The 17,600-nt window shown below is 39.1% G+C and overlaps 1 protein-coding gene across 1 annotated transcript; it reads right to left on the reverse strand.

The window, feature by feature from the left end:
- Nucleotides 1–207: 207 nt before the first annotated feature.
- Nucleotides 208–852, reverse strand: LOC118840730 (tetraspanin-7-like). Its single transcript, XM_036748076.1, has one exon. The coding sequence runs from the start codon at nucleotides 850–852 to the stop codon at nucleotides 208–210; it is 645 nt and encodes a 214-aa protein (XP_036603971.1).
- Nucleotides 853–17,600: the final 16,748 nt, after the last annotated feature.

Below are 17,600 nucleotides of genomic sequence, written 5' to 3' on the forward strand. Positions count from 1 at the left end.
ATTGGACAAGTGGAGCTGAGACTTTGTGTCTGTTGGTGTTCAGTTGCACATGCATGCACTGAAAAGCATGTGTGTGTGTGTGTGTGTGTGTGTGTGTGTGTGTGCGCAGTATGCTGTAACATTCCTTGAAACTCTTCATAGATTGTTGCGGCTCCCAGTTTGGAAACAGATTTCTTATTTCCCCAACATCCCTGAAAGACTTTTTGATTACACCATCTCATGTTGATTGGCAGTGATAAACCAAGACAAACAATCCTTTTGATTGACTTTAGCGGTAGCCACAGTGATGTTGAGCAGATCCTGGGGCTTACAATAGCTGCCATTCCTGCAGCAGCTGGGAGGGATCCCATGTTTCATAAAGTATGGGCTGGTATTCCAGTTAGTATAATTCTGAACATCACAGCAGCTCAGATTCTCCTGCACATCATCCACCGCACAGCTTCTCTTATCATTCCCATTGTAATTCTGCATGCCTTCAGTATATGTCCTATGGAAGGTGTCCTTGATCTCATGGTAAAAAACAAAATGCAATATGCTAGTCACCATCTCAGCCAAGAAGACCAGAGACAAGAACATGACGTACAATTTTAACATCCATGGGCTTCCATGACATGTGGTAAAGCATCCAAATAAGCCAAAGATCACAATGATGGTGCCAGTGCCAATGAGCACATAGAGGGCATTGGTGGAGTTCTCAGCAATAAGAGAAATGTATGTGTCCAAAGTAAGCTTGCCCCAGACTCCAGATGCCAGGTGAATAACACCAAAAACCCAGAAAATAAAGGAGTAGACAATGAGAAGAGTTTTGAGACAGATTATCATGAGTTTGGTCTCCATTGGTCTTGATGCCATGATACAGAAGCTTGGGCAGCAGCTGGGCAGGTGGGGGGAGGGGAGACAGACATCAATTCTTTACACCAGTGCTTTGCTAGAAGGCACACTTGTCATATTTCTGGCCATTTGAGTCACAATAAGGGTAAATTCTCTGGTGCAGAATACATTGGGGTCTCAAAATTCACTGCAATTCACCTAGCATACTATAACACACAGAAGTATCAACAGTATTCCCATTTGAATATTTGAAATAAAACTAAAGGCTATCCCTTCATGGGCCAGTTTTTGTGTTTAAGCCACCTGGAAGGGAAATATTTCTCATCTATATTACATCTTCTTCTGCCTTTGTAAGTAGTATATTCTTATCAATAATGCTGGGTCATCATGATTAGCATTAAATTTTGTACATTGCTATCATAGAATGATGTGGGGGGTGTAGAAAAAGATAGTTTCTTCCTTGTATTTAGTCATCCCAAATTGCTGAAGAGCTGTTAAATAGTCCACTTAACCGCCATAATTCTCCTTGGTAAGCCAATTTAAAATGACACTATATGATTGTTCTTGAATTCAGAAACAGTCACCATGTTTGTGTGGTGAGACTTGTTGACTGCTACTGGGAAGGACATTATAGAACACATAATTCAAACCTTAATTTTACAGATAGAGAAACTGAGGACCAAGGGGAACAGTAATTTTTCCAGGTCCTAGAGTAAGATAGTGGCAGAATAGATTTCCTGATGTTCAGCCCAACACAAACTTTTTTTTTAAATTTGTAATTTTTTTTATTTTAAACTAAAATACAAAATAAGAAAAAAAGAAACAAATTAAATATTAAAAATAAATAATATGAAATAAGGGGGAAAAGAATTGCCATGTGCACAGCAGAACATGAGAGAGAATTTAAAATATACAGCAATAGATTTCCATTTTAAGAAAGTCTATATAATAAATACTATGCATTGTGTTGAGAGCTGTCCACCTTTGCTTTCTTCTGCTCTCTGCTGTGTACTTTTTACTTTGTTCTTTCTTCCCTACCTTCCCTCAAAGTCTACAACTAAGCACAGATATAATATATACACATATATAATATACATGTAAATATATGTACATGTGCACATATATACACATACATATCTATGTAGATATGTATGCATAAAGATATACATATATACATAAACACACATAAATGAGTAAATACATACACTTATATATATATATATATATATATATACTTAGATGTCAATAATCATAGTAATATGTAGATATATACATTCATACTTATTTATATTCTGTTTCTATGAGGGAGGATAACATCTGCCTTCATAAGTCCAAGTCTTTCCATATTTTTCCAAGTCCACCAACTCATCATTTCCTACATCACTAAAATATTCCCACCTTACACGTCTAGTTGTTTTAAACAGTCTGAAACAACATTGATAAATATGATGATGCATAGTGTAGCTTCCCTATTTTTCTCTTTGATTAAATCTATTTTAGCTTTAACTTTGTCTGATATACTGATTACCACTCCTGCTCCTTTTCCCCTAACAATTTCTGCTCCTGATCCTTACTTTATGTTTGTGTGTATCTCTTAGTTCCTATCCATCCTGACTGCTCTACTTTGCTTCTACTCACTACCTTGCTCTCTACTTAACCTAATCCCCTTCAAGGATCTCTCACTTATTTTCCCATTTCCCATTAATCTAAACACCCTTCCATACCCCCCATTAACCTATTCCCTAGCCCTGCCCTCTAAAGATCCCTCCCTTATCCTCTCCTCTATCCTTATCAGCACATCATTTTTTCTTTCAGAATTTAAAAGACTTTTATAGTTTTCCGAATTCATATATTGGACCCATTCCCAACAAAAGTAGGTTTCCAGAGGGGTGGAGCCAAGACAGCAGAGTAAAAGCAAGGACATGCTTTAGCTCTCCCCCAAATGCCTCCAAATACCAGTAAAAAATTACTCTAAACAAATTTGACAGAGTGAAACAAATTTCCAGCCCAAGACAACATGGAAGTTCAACAGGAAAGGTCTGTTGCACCAGTCTGAGAGAAGAGGGCAGTCTAACATGAGCACCACCAGCACAAACCAGGGCCTAGCAAACCCAGAGTAGGCCTCAGGGCATTAAATCACTGGCAGCTATGGTGGTTTCCAGACTTCTGAAGTCACAAATGCCAAAGACAACTTAGAAAGTCAGTAGGGAGGACTTCCGGGGATGGAGCCAAGATGGTGGATGCAAAGCAGGGACTTGCATGAGGTCCCTACCACATCCCTCCAAAAACCTATAAAAAATGGCTCTGAACAAATTCTAGAACTGCAGAAGGCACAAAATAGCAGAGAGAAGCAGGGATTCAGCCCAGAGCAGCCTGGTCCCTGGATGAGGTCTATCGCACACGGAGTGGAGGGGAGCAGAGCTCAGCGTGGGAGGCGGCAGGACCAACCAGACCAGGAGCCGGGCAGGACAGGCCCTAGCACCCTGAATCAGTGAGTTGTGACAGTTACCAGACTTCTCAACCCACAAACACCAAAGACAACAGAGAAGGTTAGTGGGAAAAGCTGTGGAGGAAAGAGTTTGCAGTTTGGCCACCACCCCAGGGGCACCAGGGGAGGTGCAGCTACAGAACTACAGCTGCAGTTACCTCTGGCCCCAGGCCCACATGATGGGAGGAATTAAGTGGCGGATCAGAGCAGGAGTGCAGAGCCTGCTGAAGATTTGCATCAGGTCCGGGTTGGTGGTTCTTCAGGAAGGAGCAGTGCTGGTGTGGCACAGCTGGCTGTAAAGAAAGAGCTCTGAAATCAATGGAGCATCCCCTCAAGCTTGGAACAAAGTTCTCTTTGCTCTACAAGCAGTCATACCCCGACGAAAAACTCAAGGGTAAAGTAAGTTGGCTGGGAACACGGCCAGGCAGCGAAAACACACCCAGATCCAGTCTCAGACTTTGGAATCCTTCTTTGGTGACAAAAAAGACCAAAATATATGGCCTGAAGAAGTCAACAAAGTCCAAGAGCCTACACCAAAAGCCTCCAAGAAAAACATGAACTGGTTTCAGGCCATGGAAGAGCTCAAAAAGGAGTTGGAAAAGCAAGTTAGAGAAATAGAGGAAAAATTGGGAAGAGAAATGAGAATGATGAAAGAAAACCATGAAAAACAAGTCAATGACTTGCTAAAGGAGACCCAAAAAAATACTGAAAAAATATTGAAGAAAACAACACTTTAAAAAATAGACTAACTCAAATGGCAAAAGAGCTCCAAAAAGCCAATGAGGAGAAGAATGCCTTGAAAGGAAGAATTAGCTAAATGGAAAAGGAGGTCCAAAAGACCACTGAAGAAAATACTACCTTAAAAATGAGATTGGAGCAAGTGGAAGCTAGTGACTTGATGAGAAATCAAGATATTATAAAACAGAAACAATGGAATGAAAAAATGGAAGACAATGTGAAATATCTCATTGGAAAAACCGCTGACCTAGAAAATAGATCCAGGAGAGATAATTTAAAAATTATTGGACTACCTGAAAGCCATGATCAAAAACAAACCTCGATATCATCTTTCAAGAAATTATCAAGGAGAATGCCATAATATTCTAGAGCCAGCGGGTAAAATAGAAATTGAAAGAATCCACAGATCGCCTCCTCAAATAGATCCCAAAAAGAAAACTCCTAGGAACATCATCACCAAATTCCTGAGCTCCCAGGTCAAGGAGAAAATACTGCAAGCAGCCAGAAAGAAACAATTTGAATACTGTGGAAAAACAATCAGGATAATACAAGATCTGGCAGCTTCCACACTAAGGGAACGAAGGGCTTGGAATATGATATTCCAGAGGTCAATGGAGCTAGGATTAAAACCAAGAATCACCTACCCAGCAAAACTGAGTATCATGCTCCAAGGTAAAATATGGATTTTCAATAAAATAGAGGACTTTCAAGCTTTCTCAGTGAAAAGACCAGAGCTGAATAGAAAATTTGACTTTCAAACACAAGTATCAAGAGAAGCATGAAAAGTTAAACAAGAAAGAGAAATCATAAAGGACTTACTAAAGTTGAACTGTTTTGTTTACATTCCTACATAGAAAGACGATGGGAATGATTCATGAGACCTCAATATCATAGTAACTGAAAAGAATATACATCCATCCATATATATATATATATATATATATATGTGTGTGTGTGTCTGTGTGCGTGTGTGTGTATATACATATGTGTGTGTCTATGTATGTATATATGTAGGTATATATATGTGTATATATATACACAGAAAGGGCACAGGGTGAGTTGAATATGAAGGGATTATATCTAAAAAAATAAAATCAATTTATGGGATAAGAGAGGAATATATTGAGAGATGGAGAAATGGAGAGATAGAATGGAGTAAAATATCTCACATGAAAGTGGCAAGAAAAGGTGGTTCTGTAAGAAGGGAAGAGGGGGCAGGTGAGGGGGAATGAGTAAATCTTGCTCTCATCGGATTTGACCTGAGGAGGTAATACCATACACACTCAATTGGGTATCTTACCCCACAGGGAAGAAGGAGTAAGAAGATAAAAAATGGAGGATGATAGAAGGGAGGGCAGACGGAGGGAGGAGGTAATCAAAAACAAACATTTTAAAAAGGGACAGGGTCAAGGGAGAAAATTCAATAAAGGAGGATAGGTTACGAAGGAGCAAAACACAGCTAATCTTTCACAACATGAGTATTGTGGAAGGGTTTTACATAATGATACACATGTGGCCTATGTTGAATTGCTTGCCTTCTTAGGAAGGGTGTGTGGGGAGGGAAGAGGGGAGAGAATTTGGAACTCAAAGTTTTAAAAACAGACATTCAAAAACAACAACAAAAAATTTTCATGCAACTAGGAAATAAGATACACAGGCAATGGTGCATAGAAATTTATCTTGCCCTACAAGAGAAGGGAAAAGGGGATGGGAAGGGAGTGGGGTTACAGATGGGAGGGCTGACTGGGGAATGGGGCAACCAGAATATACGCCATCTTGGAGTGGAGGGAGGGTAGAAATGGGGAAAAAATTTGTAATTCAAACTTTTGTGAAAATCAATGCTGAAAACTAAATATATTAAATAAATTTTTTTAAAAAAGAAAGTCAGTAGGAAAGGTCTGCAGGACCTGGGTGAGAGAGGATTGTGGTGGGGCTCCAACCCCAGGGCAGTGGCTGCAGTGGCAGAAGCACACAGATAGCTGATTGTTGAGTGGCTGATCAGAGATGGATTACAGGGTTCTCTTTGCTGGCTTTGAGGGAAGATTCTCCTATTTTGCCTGTACTTGGATCTGGGTTGTAGTCATGGGTGGTAGTCAGGTGGAGAAGAGGAGTGCTACTGTGGCAGCACTTGTGGTGGAGGTAGAAAGGGAATCCTCCTTTCACTTCCAAGGCAGAAAAGAGTCCTTGTCATCACTCACAGACCAAAGCACAGTCAAGAAGAGAAGTAAACACCTCTTCTTTGACCATACTATCTTGGAAGAATTGAAAATTTACAGGTCCCTAGAAGTTTGTCTGGAAATAGCTAAACAAAACCCCTAAAGCTTGGGACATTACACCATCCACACTGAAAACAGATTCCTACCTTAACAAAGAGTTTAAAAGGCAAGTAATTGGCTGGGAAAATGAGAAAACACTGGAAAAAACCTCAGACTATGAAATCTTACTTTATTGACAAAGAAGATGAAAATATAAAACCAGAAGAATGTAACAAAGTCAAAGCTCTTATATCAAAAGCCTCCAAGAAAAATAAGAATTGGTCTCAGGCCACAAAAGAGCTCAAAAAGGATTCTGACAATCAAGTAAGAGAAGAAGAGGAAAAATGGGGAAGAGAAATGTGTGTGACACAAGAATATCATAAAAAAGTCAACAGCTTGCTGAAGCAGACCTAAAGAATAATGAAGTTTTGGTGGCGGGGTGGAGCCAAGATGGCAGCTGGAAAGCAGGGACTACTGTGAGCTCTCCGGCAAGCTCCTCCAAAAACCTATAAAAAATGGCTCTGAACCAATTCTAGAACTGCAGAACCCACAAAATAGCAGAGAGAAGCAGGGTTCCAGCCCAGGACAGCCTGGATGGTCGTTGGATGAGGTCTATTGCACACAGAGTGGAGGGGAGCAGAGCTCAGCATGGGAGGCAGCAGGACCAACCAGACCAGGAGCCTGGCAGGACAGGCCCTAGCACCCGGAATCAGTGAGCTGTGACAGTTCTCAACCCACAAACACCAAAGACAACAGAGAAGGTTACTGGGAAAAGCTGCTGGGGACAGAGTTTAAGAAGGAGTTCACCATTCAGCCATTGCCCCGGGGGCAGAGAAAGTGGGGCAGCTGCAGAACTACAGCTGCAGTTGCTTCCGACCCGAGGCCCACCTGGTAAGAGGAATTAAGTGGCAGATCAGAGTAGGAGTGAAGAGCCTGCTGAAGATCTAAGTCCAGTCTGGGTTGGGGGTTCTTGGGAAAGGAGGAGTGCTGGTGTGGCAGAGCTGACACATCCCCCCAGACTTGGAACATGGTTCCCTTAACTCTACAAGCAGTCGTACCCCGCTGAAAAACTCAAAGGTCAAGTTAGTTGGCTGGGAATATGGCCAGGCAGTGAAAACACACCCAGATTCAGTCTCAGACTTTGGAATCTTACTCTGGTGACAAAGAACACCAAAACATGCAGCCAGAAGAAGTCAACAAAGTCAAAGAGCCTACACCAAAAGCCTCCAAGAAAAACATGAACTGGTCTCAGGCTATGGAAGAGCTCAAAAAGGATTTGGAAAAGCAAGTTAGAGAAGTAGAGGAAAAATTGGGAAGAGAAATGAGAAGGATGTGAGAAAACCATGAAAAACAAGTCAATGACTTGCTAAAGGAGACCCATAAAAATACTGAAAAAAATACTGAAGAAAACAACACCTTAAAAAACAGACTAACTCAAATGGTAAAAGAACTCCAAAAAGCCAATGAGGAGAAGAATGCCTTGAAAGGCAGAATTACCCAAATGGAAAAGGAGGTCTGAAAGACCACTGAAGAAACTACTACTTTAAAAATTAGACTGGAGCAAGTGGAAGCTAGTGAATTTATGAGAAAAAAGATAGTATAAAACAGAACCAAAGGAATAAAAAAATGGAAGACAATGTGAAATATCTCCTTGGAAAAACCACTGACCTGGAAAATATATCCAGGAGAGATAAATTAAAAATTATTGAACTACCTGAAAGCCATGATCAAGAAAAGAGCCTAGATATCATCTTTCAAGAAATTATCAAGGAGAACTGCCCTGATATTCTAGAGCCACAGGGCAAAATAGAAATGGAAAGAATCCATCAATCGCCTCCTCAAATACATCTCAAAAAGAGATCTCCTAGGAATACTGTCACCAAATTCCAGAGCTCCCAGATCAAGGAGAAAATACTGCAAGCAGCCAGAAAGAAACAATTTGAGTATTGTGGAAACCTAATCAGAATAATCCAAGATTTAGCAGCTTCTACATTAAGAGATCGAAGAGCTTGGAATACGATATTACGGAGGTCAATGGAGCTAGGATTAAAACCAAGAATCACCTACCCAGCAAAACTGAGTATCATGCTAAAAGGCAAAATATGAATTTTTAATAAAATAGAGGACTTTAATATTTTCTCAGTGAAAAGACCAGAGCTGAATAAAAAATTTGACTTTCAAAATCAAGAATCAAGAGAAGAATGAAAAGGTAATCAAGAAAAAGAACAAGAAAAAGAAATTCCAAGGGACTTACTTTATTTATATGTATGTATATGTGAGTGTGTATGTTTGTATATATATATATATCTATGCATATATATGTATATATATGTGTATATATATGCATATATATGTATATATGTGTATATGTGTGCGTGTATATATATGTATATATACATATACATATATATGTATATATATATGCAGAGAGTGAGAGAGAGAGAGAGAGAGAGAGACCTGGCACACGGTGAGTTGAAGATGAAAGGAAGATATCTAAAAGAAATAAAATCAAATTAAGTGATGAGAGAGGAATATATTGAGAGAGGGAGATAGGGAGAGATAGAATGGGGTAAATTATCTCGCATAAAAATGGCAAGAAAAAGCAGTTCTGTAGGAAGAGAAGAGAAGGCAGGTGAGGGGGGAATGAGTGAATCTTGCTCTCATCAAATTTGTCCTCAGGAGGGAATGCCATACATACACACTTGGTTATCTTACCCCACAGGACAAAAAGGAGGAAGAAGATAAAAAATGGGGGATGATAGAAGGGAGGGCAGATGGGGTGGAGGTAATCAAAACCAAACACTTTGGAAAGGGGACATTGCCAAGGGAGAAAATTCAATAAATTGCAATAGGTTAGGAAGGAGCAAAATATAGTTAGTCTTTCACAATATGAGTATTGTGGAAGGTTTATACATAATGATATGCATGCGGCCTATGTTGAATTGCTTTCCTTCTTAGGGAGGGTGGGTGCGAAAGGAAGAGGGGAGAGAATTTGGAATTCAGTTTTTTTTTTCCTTCTTCCTTGATTTTTCTCTTTTTTTAATTTTTTTTTAAATTTATCTAACATATTTAGTTTTCAGCATTGATTTTCACAAGAGTTTGGATTACAAATTTTCTCCCCATTTCTACCCTCCCCACCACTCCAAGATGGCGTATATTCTGGTTGCCCTGTTCCCCAGTCAGCGCTCCCCTCTGTCACCCCACTCCCCTCTCATCCCCTTTTCCCTTCCTTTCTTGTAGGGCAAGATAAATTTTTACACCCCATTGCCTGTGTATCTTATTTTCTTGTTGCATGCAAAAACATTTTTGTTTGTTTTTGAACATCTGTTTTTAAAACTTTGAGTTCCAAATTCTCTCCCCTCTTCCCTTCCCACCCACCCTCCCTAAGAAGTCAAGCAATTCAACATAAGCCACATGTGTATCATTATGTATAACCCTTCCACAATACTCATGTTGTGAAAGACTAACTATATTTTGCTCCTTCCCAACCCACCCCCCTTTATTGAATTTTCTCCCTTGACCCTGTCCCCTTTTGAAAGTGTTTGTTTTTGACTACCTCCACCCCTATCAGCCCTCCCCTCCATCATCCCCCCCATTTTTTTATCTTCTTCCCTCTTCTTTACTGTGGGGTAAGATTCCCAATTGGGTATGTATGGTATTCCCACCTTAGGCCAAATCTGATGAGAGCAATATTCACTCATTCCCCCCTCATCCGCCCTCTCCCCTCCTCCCACAGAACTGCTTCCTCTTGCCACCTTTATGGGAAATAATCCATCCCATTCTATCTCTCCTTATCTCCCTCTCTCAGTATGTTCCTCTCTCATCCCTTAATTTGATTTTATTTCTTTTAGATATCTTCCCTTCATCTTCAACTCACCCTGTGTCTGCTCTCTCCGTCTTTCTCTCTCTCTCTGTCTCTCTGTCTCTCTCTCTCTCTCTCTCTCTCTCTCTCTCTCTCTGTCTCTGTCTCTCTCTCTCTCTCTTTATATATATATATATATATATATATATACATACACACATAGATATATACAAACATACACATTCACCCATATAGATACATAACCATATGTGTATGCATATTCCCGTCAGCTACCCTAATACTGAGGTCTCATGAATCATACACATCATCTTTCCATGTAGGAATGTCAACAAAACAGTTCACCTTTAGTAAGTCCCTTGCAATTTATTTTCTTGTTCTTTTTCTTGATTACCTTTTCATGCTTCTCTTGATTCTTGTGTTTGAAAGTCAAATTTTCTATTCAGTTATGGTCTTTTCACTGAGAAAGCTTGAAAGTCCTCTATTTTATTGAAAGTCCATATTTTGCCTTGGAGCATGATACTCAGTTTTGCTGGGTAGGTGATTCTAGGTTTTAATCCTAGCTCCATTGACCTCTGGAATATCGAATTCCAAGCCCTTCGATCTCTTAAAGTAGAGGCTGCCAGATCTTGGGTTATTCTGATTGGGTTTCCACAATTCTCAAATTGTTTCTTTCTGGTTGCTTGCAGTATTTTCTCCTTGATTTGGGAGCTCTGGAATTTGGCGACAATATTTCTGGGAGATTTCTTTTTGGGAACTATTTGAGGAGGCGATGGATGGATTCTTTCAATTTCTATTTTGCCCTGTGGCTCTAGAATATCAGGGCAGTTCTCCTTGATAATTTCTTGAAAGATGATATGTAGGCTCTTTTTTTGATCATGGCTTTCAGGTAGTCCAATAATTTTTAAATTACCTCTCCTGGATCTATTTTCCAGGTCAGTGGTTTTTCCAATGAGATATTTCACATTATCTTCCATTTTTTCATTCCTTTGGTTCTGTTTTATAATAGCTTGATTTCTCATAAAGTCACTAGCTTCCACTTGCTCCAATCTAATTTTTAAAGTAGTATTTTCTTCAGTGGTCTTTTGGACCTCCTTTTCCATTTGGCTAATTCTGCCTTTCAAGGCATTCTTCTCCTCATTGGCTTTTAGGAGCTCTTTTGCCATTTGAGTTAGTCTATTTTTTAAGGTGTTGTTTTCTTCAGTGTATTTTGCAGTATTTTTTGGGTCTCCTTTAGCAAGTCATTGACTTGTTTTTCATGGTTTTCTCGCATACTTCTCATTTCTCTTCCCCATTTTTCCTCTACTTCTCTAACTTGCTTTTCCAAATCCTTTTTGAGCTCTTCCATGGCCTGGGACCAGTTCATGTTTTTCTTGGAGGCTTTTGGTGTAGGCTCTTGCACCTTTTTGACTTCTTTAGGCTGTATGTTTTGGTCTTCTTTGTCAGCAAAGAAAGAATGCAAAGTCTGAGGCTGAATCTGGGTGTGTTTTCACTGCCTGGCCATATTCCCAGCCAACTAACTTGACCTTTGAGTTTTTCAGTGGGGTATGACTGCTTGTAGACTAGAGAGTTCTATGTTCCATGTTTGGGGGGGAGGTGCCAGCTCTACCACACCAGCACTGCTCCTTCCCCAACCTCCAACCCGGACTGGGCTTAGATCTTCAGCAGGCGGTGCACTCCTGCTCTGATCCACCATTTAATTCCTCCCACCAGGTGGGCCTGTAGCCGGAAGTAACAACAGCTGTAGTTGCCCCACCTCCGCTGCCCCTGGGGCTGGAAGCCGAACCGCGAACGCCTACTCCCGCAGCTTTTCCCACTAACCTTCTCTGTTGTCTTTGGTGTTTGTGGGTTAAGAAGTCTGGTAACTGCCGCAGCTCACTGATTCAGGGCGCTAGGGCCCCCTCCACCCGGCTTCTGGTCTGGATGGTCCACGCCGTTCAGGCTGGGTTCTGCTCCACTCTGTTCCCAGCTCCCAGCTCCGTGTGGGATAGACCTCACCCAAAGACCATCCAGGCTGTCCTGGGCTGGAGCCCTGCTTCCCTCTGCTGTTTTGTGGGTTCTGCCATTCTAGAATTGGTTCAGAGCCATTTTTTATAGGTTTTTGGAGGAACTCGGTAGGGAGCTCACACTAGTTCCTGCTTACCAGCTGCCATCTTGGCTCCGCCCCCCTGGAACTCAGTTTTAAAAACAGATGTTCAAAAACAAAAAAAAAAGTTTTTGTGTGCAAGTAGAAAATAAGATACACAGGCAATGGGGTGTAGAAATTTATCTTGCCCTACAAAGGAATGGAAAAGGGGATGGGAGGGGAGTGGGGTGACAGAAGGGAGGGCTGACTGGGGAACAGGGCAACCAGAATATACGCCATCTTGGAGTGGGGGGAGGGTAGAAATGGGGAGGAAATTTGTAATTCAAACTCTTGTGAAAATCAATGCTGAAAACTAAGTAAGTAAAAAAAAAATAAAGAAATAAAAAGAAAAAAAAGAATACTGAATAAAATAACACCTTAAAAAATAGACTAACCCAAATGGCAAAAGAGGTCCAAAAAGCCAGGGAGGACAAGAATGCTTTAAAAAAGAGAACTGACCAAATGAAAAAAGGGAAGTCCAAAAGCTCACTAAAAAACAATTTTAAAAAATCAGATTAGAGCAAATGCAAGCTTTATAAGAAATCAAGAAATTGGTGGGGGCGGGAGGGGGGTGGAGTCAAATGGTGGCTGGAGAGCAAGGAGTTGCCTAAAGCTCTCCCCCGGACCCTCCAAATACTGATAAAAATGGCTCAGAACAAATTCTAGAACTGCAGAACCCACAGAATAGTGGAAGGAAGCAGGGCTCCAGCGCAGAATAGCCTGGATAGTCTCTGGATAAGGTCTGTTGCATGGAGCTGGGAGTGGAGTGGAGCAGAGCCCAGCGTGGGCTTTGCCTGGACCAACCAGACCAAGAGCAGGGAGGAACAGGCCCTAGCGAGGGTAGTGGAGGTGGTGCAGCTATAGAACTGCAGCTGCAGTTGCTGCCAGTGCCAGGCCCACCTGGTGGGAGGAAATAAGTGGCAGATCAGAGTGGGAGTGGAGAGACTGCTCATATCTGAGTCACGGTCTGGGTTGGCAGTTCTTGGAGGAGGAGGAGTGCTGGCATGGCAGAGATTGCTGTGTAGAAATAGTTCTGAAAACAACAGTGCAGCCCCTCAATCTTGGGACAAAGTACTCTATACTCTACAAGCAGTCATACCCTGATGAAAAACTCAAAGGTCAAGCAGTTGGCTGGGCACATGAACAGGCAGTGAAAATGGACTCAGATTCAGACACAGACTTTGGAATCTTTCTTTGGTGACAAAGAAGACCAAAACATACAGCCAGAAGAAGTCAACAAAGTCAAAGAGCCTACATCAAAAGCCTCCAAGAAAAACATGAACTGGTCTCAGGCCATGGAAGAGCTCAAAAAGGATTTGGAAAAGCAAATTAGAGAAGTAGAGGAAAAAATGGGAAGAGAAATTAGAGTGATGAGGGAAAACCATGAAAAACAAGTCAATGACTGGCTAAAGGAGACCCTAAAATACTGAAGAAAATAACACATTAAAAAATAGACTAACTCAAACAGCACAAGACCTCCAAAAAGCCAATGGGAAGAAGAATGCCTTGAAAGGCAGAATTAAGCAAATGGAAAAGGAGGTCCAAAAGACCCCTGAAGAAAATACTACCTTAAAAATGAGATTGGAGAACATGGAAGCTAGTGACTTGATGAGAAATCAAGATATTATAAAACAGAACCAAAGGAATGAAAAAATGGAAGATAATGTGAAATATCTCCTTGGTAAAACCACCGACCTGGAAAATTAATCCAGGAGAGATAGTTTAAAAATTATTGAACTACCTGAAAGCCATGATCAAAAAAAGAGCCTAGATATCATCTTTCAAGAAATTATCAAGGAGAACTGCCCTGATATTCTAGAGCCAGAGGATAAAATAGAAATTGAAAGAATCCACTGATTGCCTCCTGAAAAAGATCCCAAAAAGAAAACTCCTAGGAATATTGTCACCAAATTCCAGGGCTCCCAGATCAAGGAGAAAATACTTCAAGCAACCAGAAAGAAACAATTTAACTATTGTGGAAACACAATCAGGATTACACAAGATCTAGCCGCTTCTAAATTAAGGGATCGAAGGGCTTGGAATGTGATATTCTGGATGTCAATGGAGCTAGGATTAAAACCTAGAATCACCTACCCAGCAAAACTGAGTATCATGCTCCAAGGCAAAATATGGATTTTCAACAAAATAGAGGACTTTCAAGCTTTCTCAGTGAAAAGACCAGAGCTAAATAGAAAATTTGACTTTCAAAATCAAGAATCAAGAGAAGCATGAAAAAGTAAACAAGACAGAGAAATCATAAAGGACTTACTAAAGTTGTACTGTTTTGTTTACTTTCCTACATGCAAAGATGATATGTGTAATTCATGAGACCTTTCTCAGTATTAGGGTAGTTGAAGGTAATATACATATATATATATATATAGACAGAGGGCACAGGGTGAATTGAATATGAAGGGGCGATAACTAAAAATAATGAGATTAAATTAAGGGATGAGAAAGGAATATATTGAGAGAGGGAGAAAGGGAGAGATAGAACAGGGTAAATTATCTCACATAAAAGTGGCAAGAGAAAGCAGTTCTATGGGAAGGGAAGAGAGGGCAGGTGAGGGGGAATGAGTGAATCTTGCTCTCATTAGATTAGACCTGAGAAGGGAATACCATACACACTCAACTGGGTATCTTACCCCACAGGAAAGTAGGGGGAAGGGGATGAAAAGAGAGGATGATAGAAAGGAGGGCAGATAGGGGAGGAGGTAATCAAAAGCAAACACTTTTGAAAAAGGACAAGGTCAAGGGAGAAAACTGAATAAAGAGGGACAGGATAGGATGGAGGCAAATATAGTTAGTCTTTCACAACCTCAGTATTGCAGTAGGGTTTTACATAATGATACATGTGTGGCCTATGTTGAATTGCTTGCCTTCTTAAGGAGGGTGGGTGGGAAGGGAAGAGGGGAGAGAATTTGGAACTCAAAGTTTTAAAATCAAATCCTCAAAAAAAACGCTGTTTTTATGCATGCAACTGAGAAATAAGATATATAGGGAATGGGGTATAGAAATCTAACCTACCCTACAAGAAAGTAAGGGGAAAGGGGATGGGGGGGCAGTTGGGTGATAGAAGGGAGGGCTGACTGGGGAATGGAGCAATCAGAATATATGCCATCTTGGAGTGGAGGGGTAGAAATGGGGAGAAAATTTGTAACGCAAAATCCTGTGGAAATCAATGTTGAAAGCTAAAATATTAAATAATAAAATAGTTGTTAAGAGAAAAAAGAGAAAAACCTGGAATGCCTCACATGAACTGATGCAAAGTGAAATGAATAGAACTGGGAGAATGTTGTACACAGAATTAGCAATATTGTATGATGGAGAACTATGAATGACTTAGGTATTCCCAGCAATTCAATGATCCACAATAGCCCTAAAGGACTCATGATGAAAAATGCTATCCTCCTCCAGAGAAAGAACTGATGTTATCTGAATACAGACTGAAACATACTCTTTCTTTCTTCCTTCCTGCCTTTTTTTTATTAAAGTCTTCATGCACAAAATGAAAAAAAAAAGAAACACACTTGAAAGGGACATACACAGAGTTAAAATAAGGGATTAGAGCTGAATCTATTATGCATCAACAGAAGAAAATAAAAAGCAGGGGTAGAAATCATTATCTCAGATGAAAGCAAAAGCAAAGAAAAATAGACCTCATTAAAAGAGAGAATAAAGAAAACTACATTTTGCTAAATAGTACCTTATATAATGAATTAATATCTCTGCTGAACACATATGCACCACATGGCAAAATATCTAAATCCATGAAGAAAAAGTTAAGTGAATTAAAGTAGAAAAAAAACAGTAAAACTATATTAGTGGGTGACCTCAACTTTCCCATCTTAGAACTAGATAAATCTAACAATAAAATAAATAAAAAAGTTAAGGAAATGAATATATTTTTAGAAAAGTTAAATATCATAGATCTCTGGAGAATATTGAAAAGAAAGGAAAGGAGTATACATTTCCCTCAGGTGTACATGGTACCTTCATAAAAATTGATCATGTATTAGGAGATAAAAACCTCACAACCAAATGCAGAAAAGTAGAAATGCTAAATGCACTTTTTTTCATACTGTAACACTATAAAAATTACTTTTTAATATGTGGCCTTAGAAATCTAAATTAAAATTTATTTAAAATTGAATGATCCAATCCTGAATGTGTCAAAGAACCAATCAAATAAATAATAATTTCATCAAAAAATTACTATAATTAGATTTGAATGCAGAGAAAGTAGCACTTAAAGAAATTTTATATAACTAAACACGTATTAATAAAAGAAAGAAATAGCAGTTTGATTAATTGGACATGTAATTAAAAAAAGCCTCTGAAATTAAAAATTAAAAGTCCCCAAATAAATACCAGAATAAAAATCCTGAAAATTGAAGAGGAGATTAATAAAATTAAATATAAAAATTGAACTAAAATTAAAATTAAATCTAGTTTTATGAAAAAAGTAATAAAATAGATAAACCATGGGTTAATTTCATTTAAAAAAGAAAGAAAGAAGAAAATCAAAATACCTTTCTCAAAAATGAAAAAGGTAAATGTATAACCAGGGAAGTTGAAATTAAAGCAATTATTAGGAACTATATAGCCAAACTTTTTGCCAATAAAACTGACAATCTAAGTGAAATGGAGGAATAATTAAAAACTTTACATTGTCCAGATATGCAGAAGGGAAAATAAAATATTTAAATAACCTTATATTAGAAAAACAAATTGAACAGGTCATAAATAAGCTCCACGAGGAAAAAAAATCCCAGGATGAGATAGATTTACAAAAAAGAATTCTACCAAGCATTTAAAGAGCAATTGGCTCTATTACTATATAAACCATTTGAAAAAAAATAGGTAAAGAAGGAATCCTATCAAATGACTTAGTATTTGACAAAAAAAAAAACTGCTTGGAAATCTGGAAAGCAATCTGGCAGAAATTAGGCATAAGTTGATATCTCAAAATGGGTACATGATTTAGACATAAAGAGTGACATCATAAGCAAATTAGGATTGAAATTATAAAGATTTTGCACAAACCAAACAATGGCAATAAAAATTAGAAAGAAAGAAGAAAAATGGAATGTATGTCTACAGTAAGTTTCTCTGATAAAGGCCACATTTCTATACATCAGCACTGAGACAAATTTGTAAAAATAAGAGCTATTCTACAATTGACAGATGGTCAGGAGACACGCACAGGTAATTTTCAGAAGAAATCAAAGTTATCAACAGTCATATTAACACTCTAAATTTCTAATATTTAGATAAATGCAAATTAAGACAACTGTAAGGTACCACTTCATACCCATTCATTTGCCTAAGATGATAGAAAAG

The sequence above is a fragment of the Trichosurus vulpecula genome, chromosome 3 (assembly GCF_011100635.1).
Source record: "Trichosurus vulpecula isolate mTriVul1 chromosome 3, mTriVul1.pri, whole genome shotgun sequence".
Classification (NCBI taxonomy): domain Eukaryota; kingdom Metazoa; phylum Chordata; class Mammalia; order Diprotodontia; family Phalangeridae; genus Trichosurus; species Trichosurus vulpecula.

Excerpts from the sequence above, each read along its gene's own strand:
- LOC118840730 (XM_036748076.1), bottom strand. The coding sequence starts at position 852 with ATGGCATCAAGACCAATGGAGACCAAACTCATGATAATCTGTCTCAAA.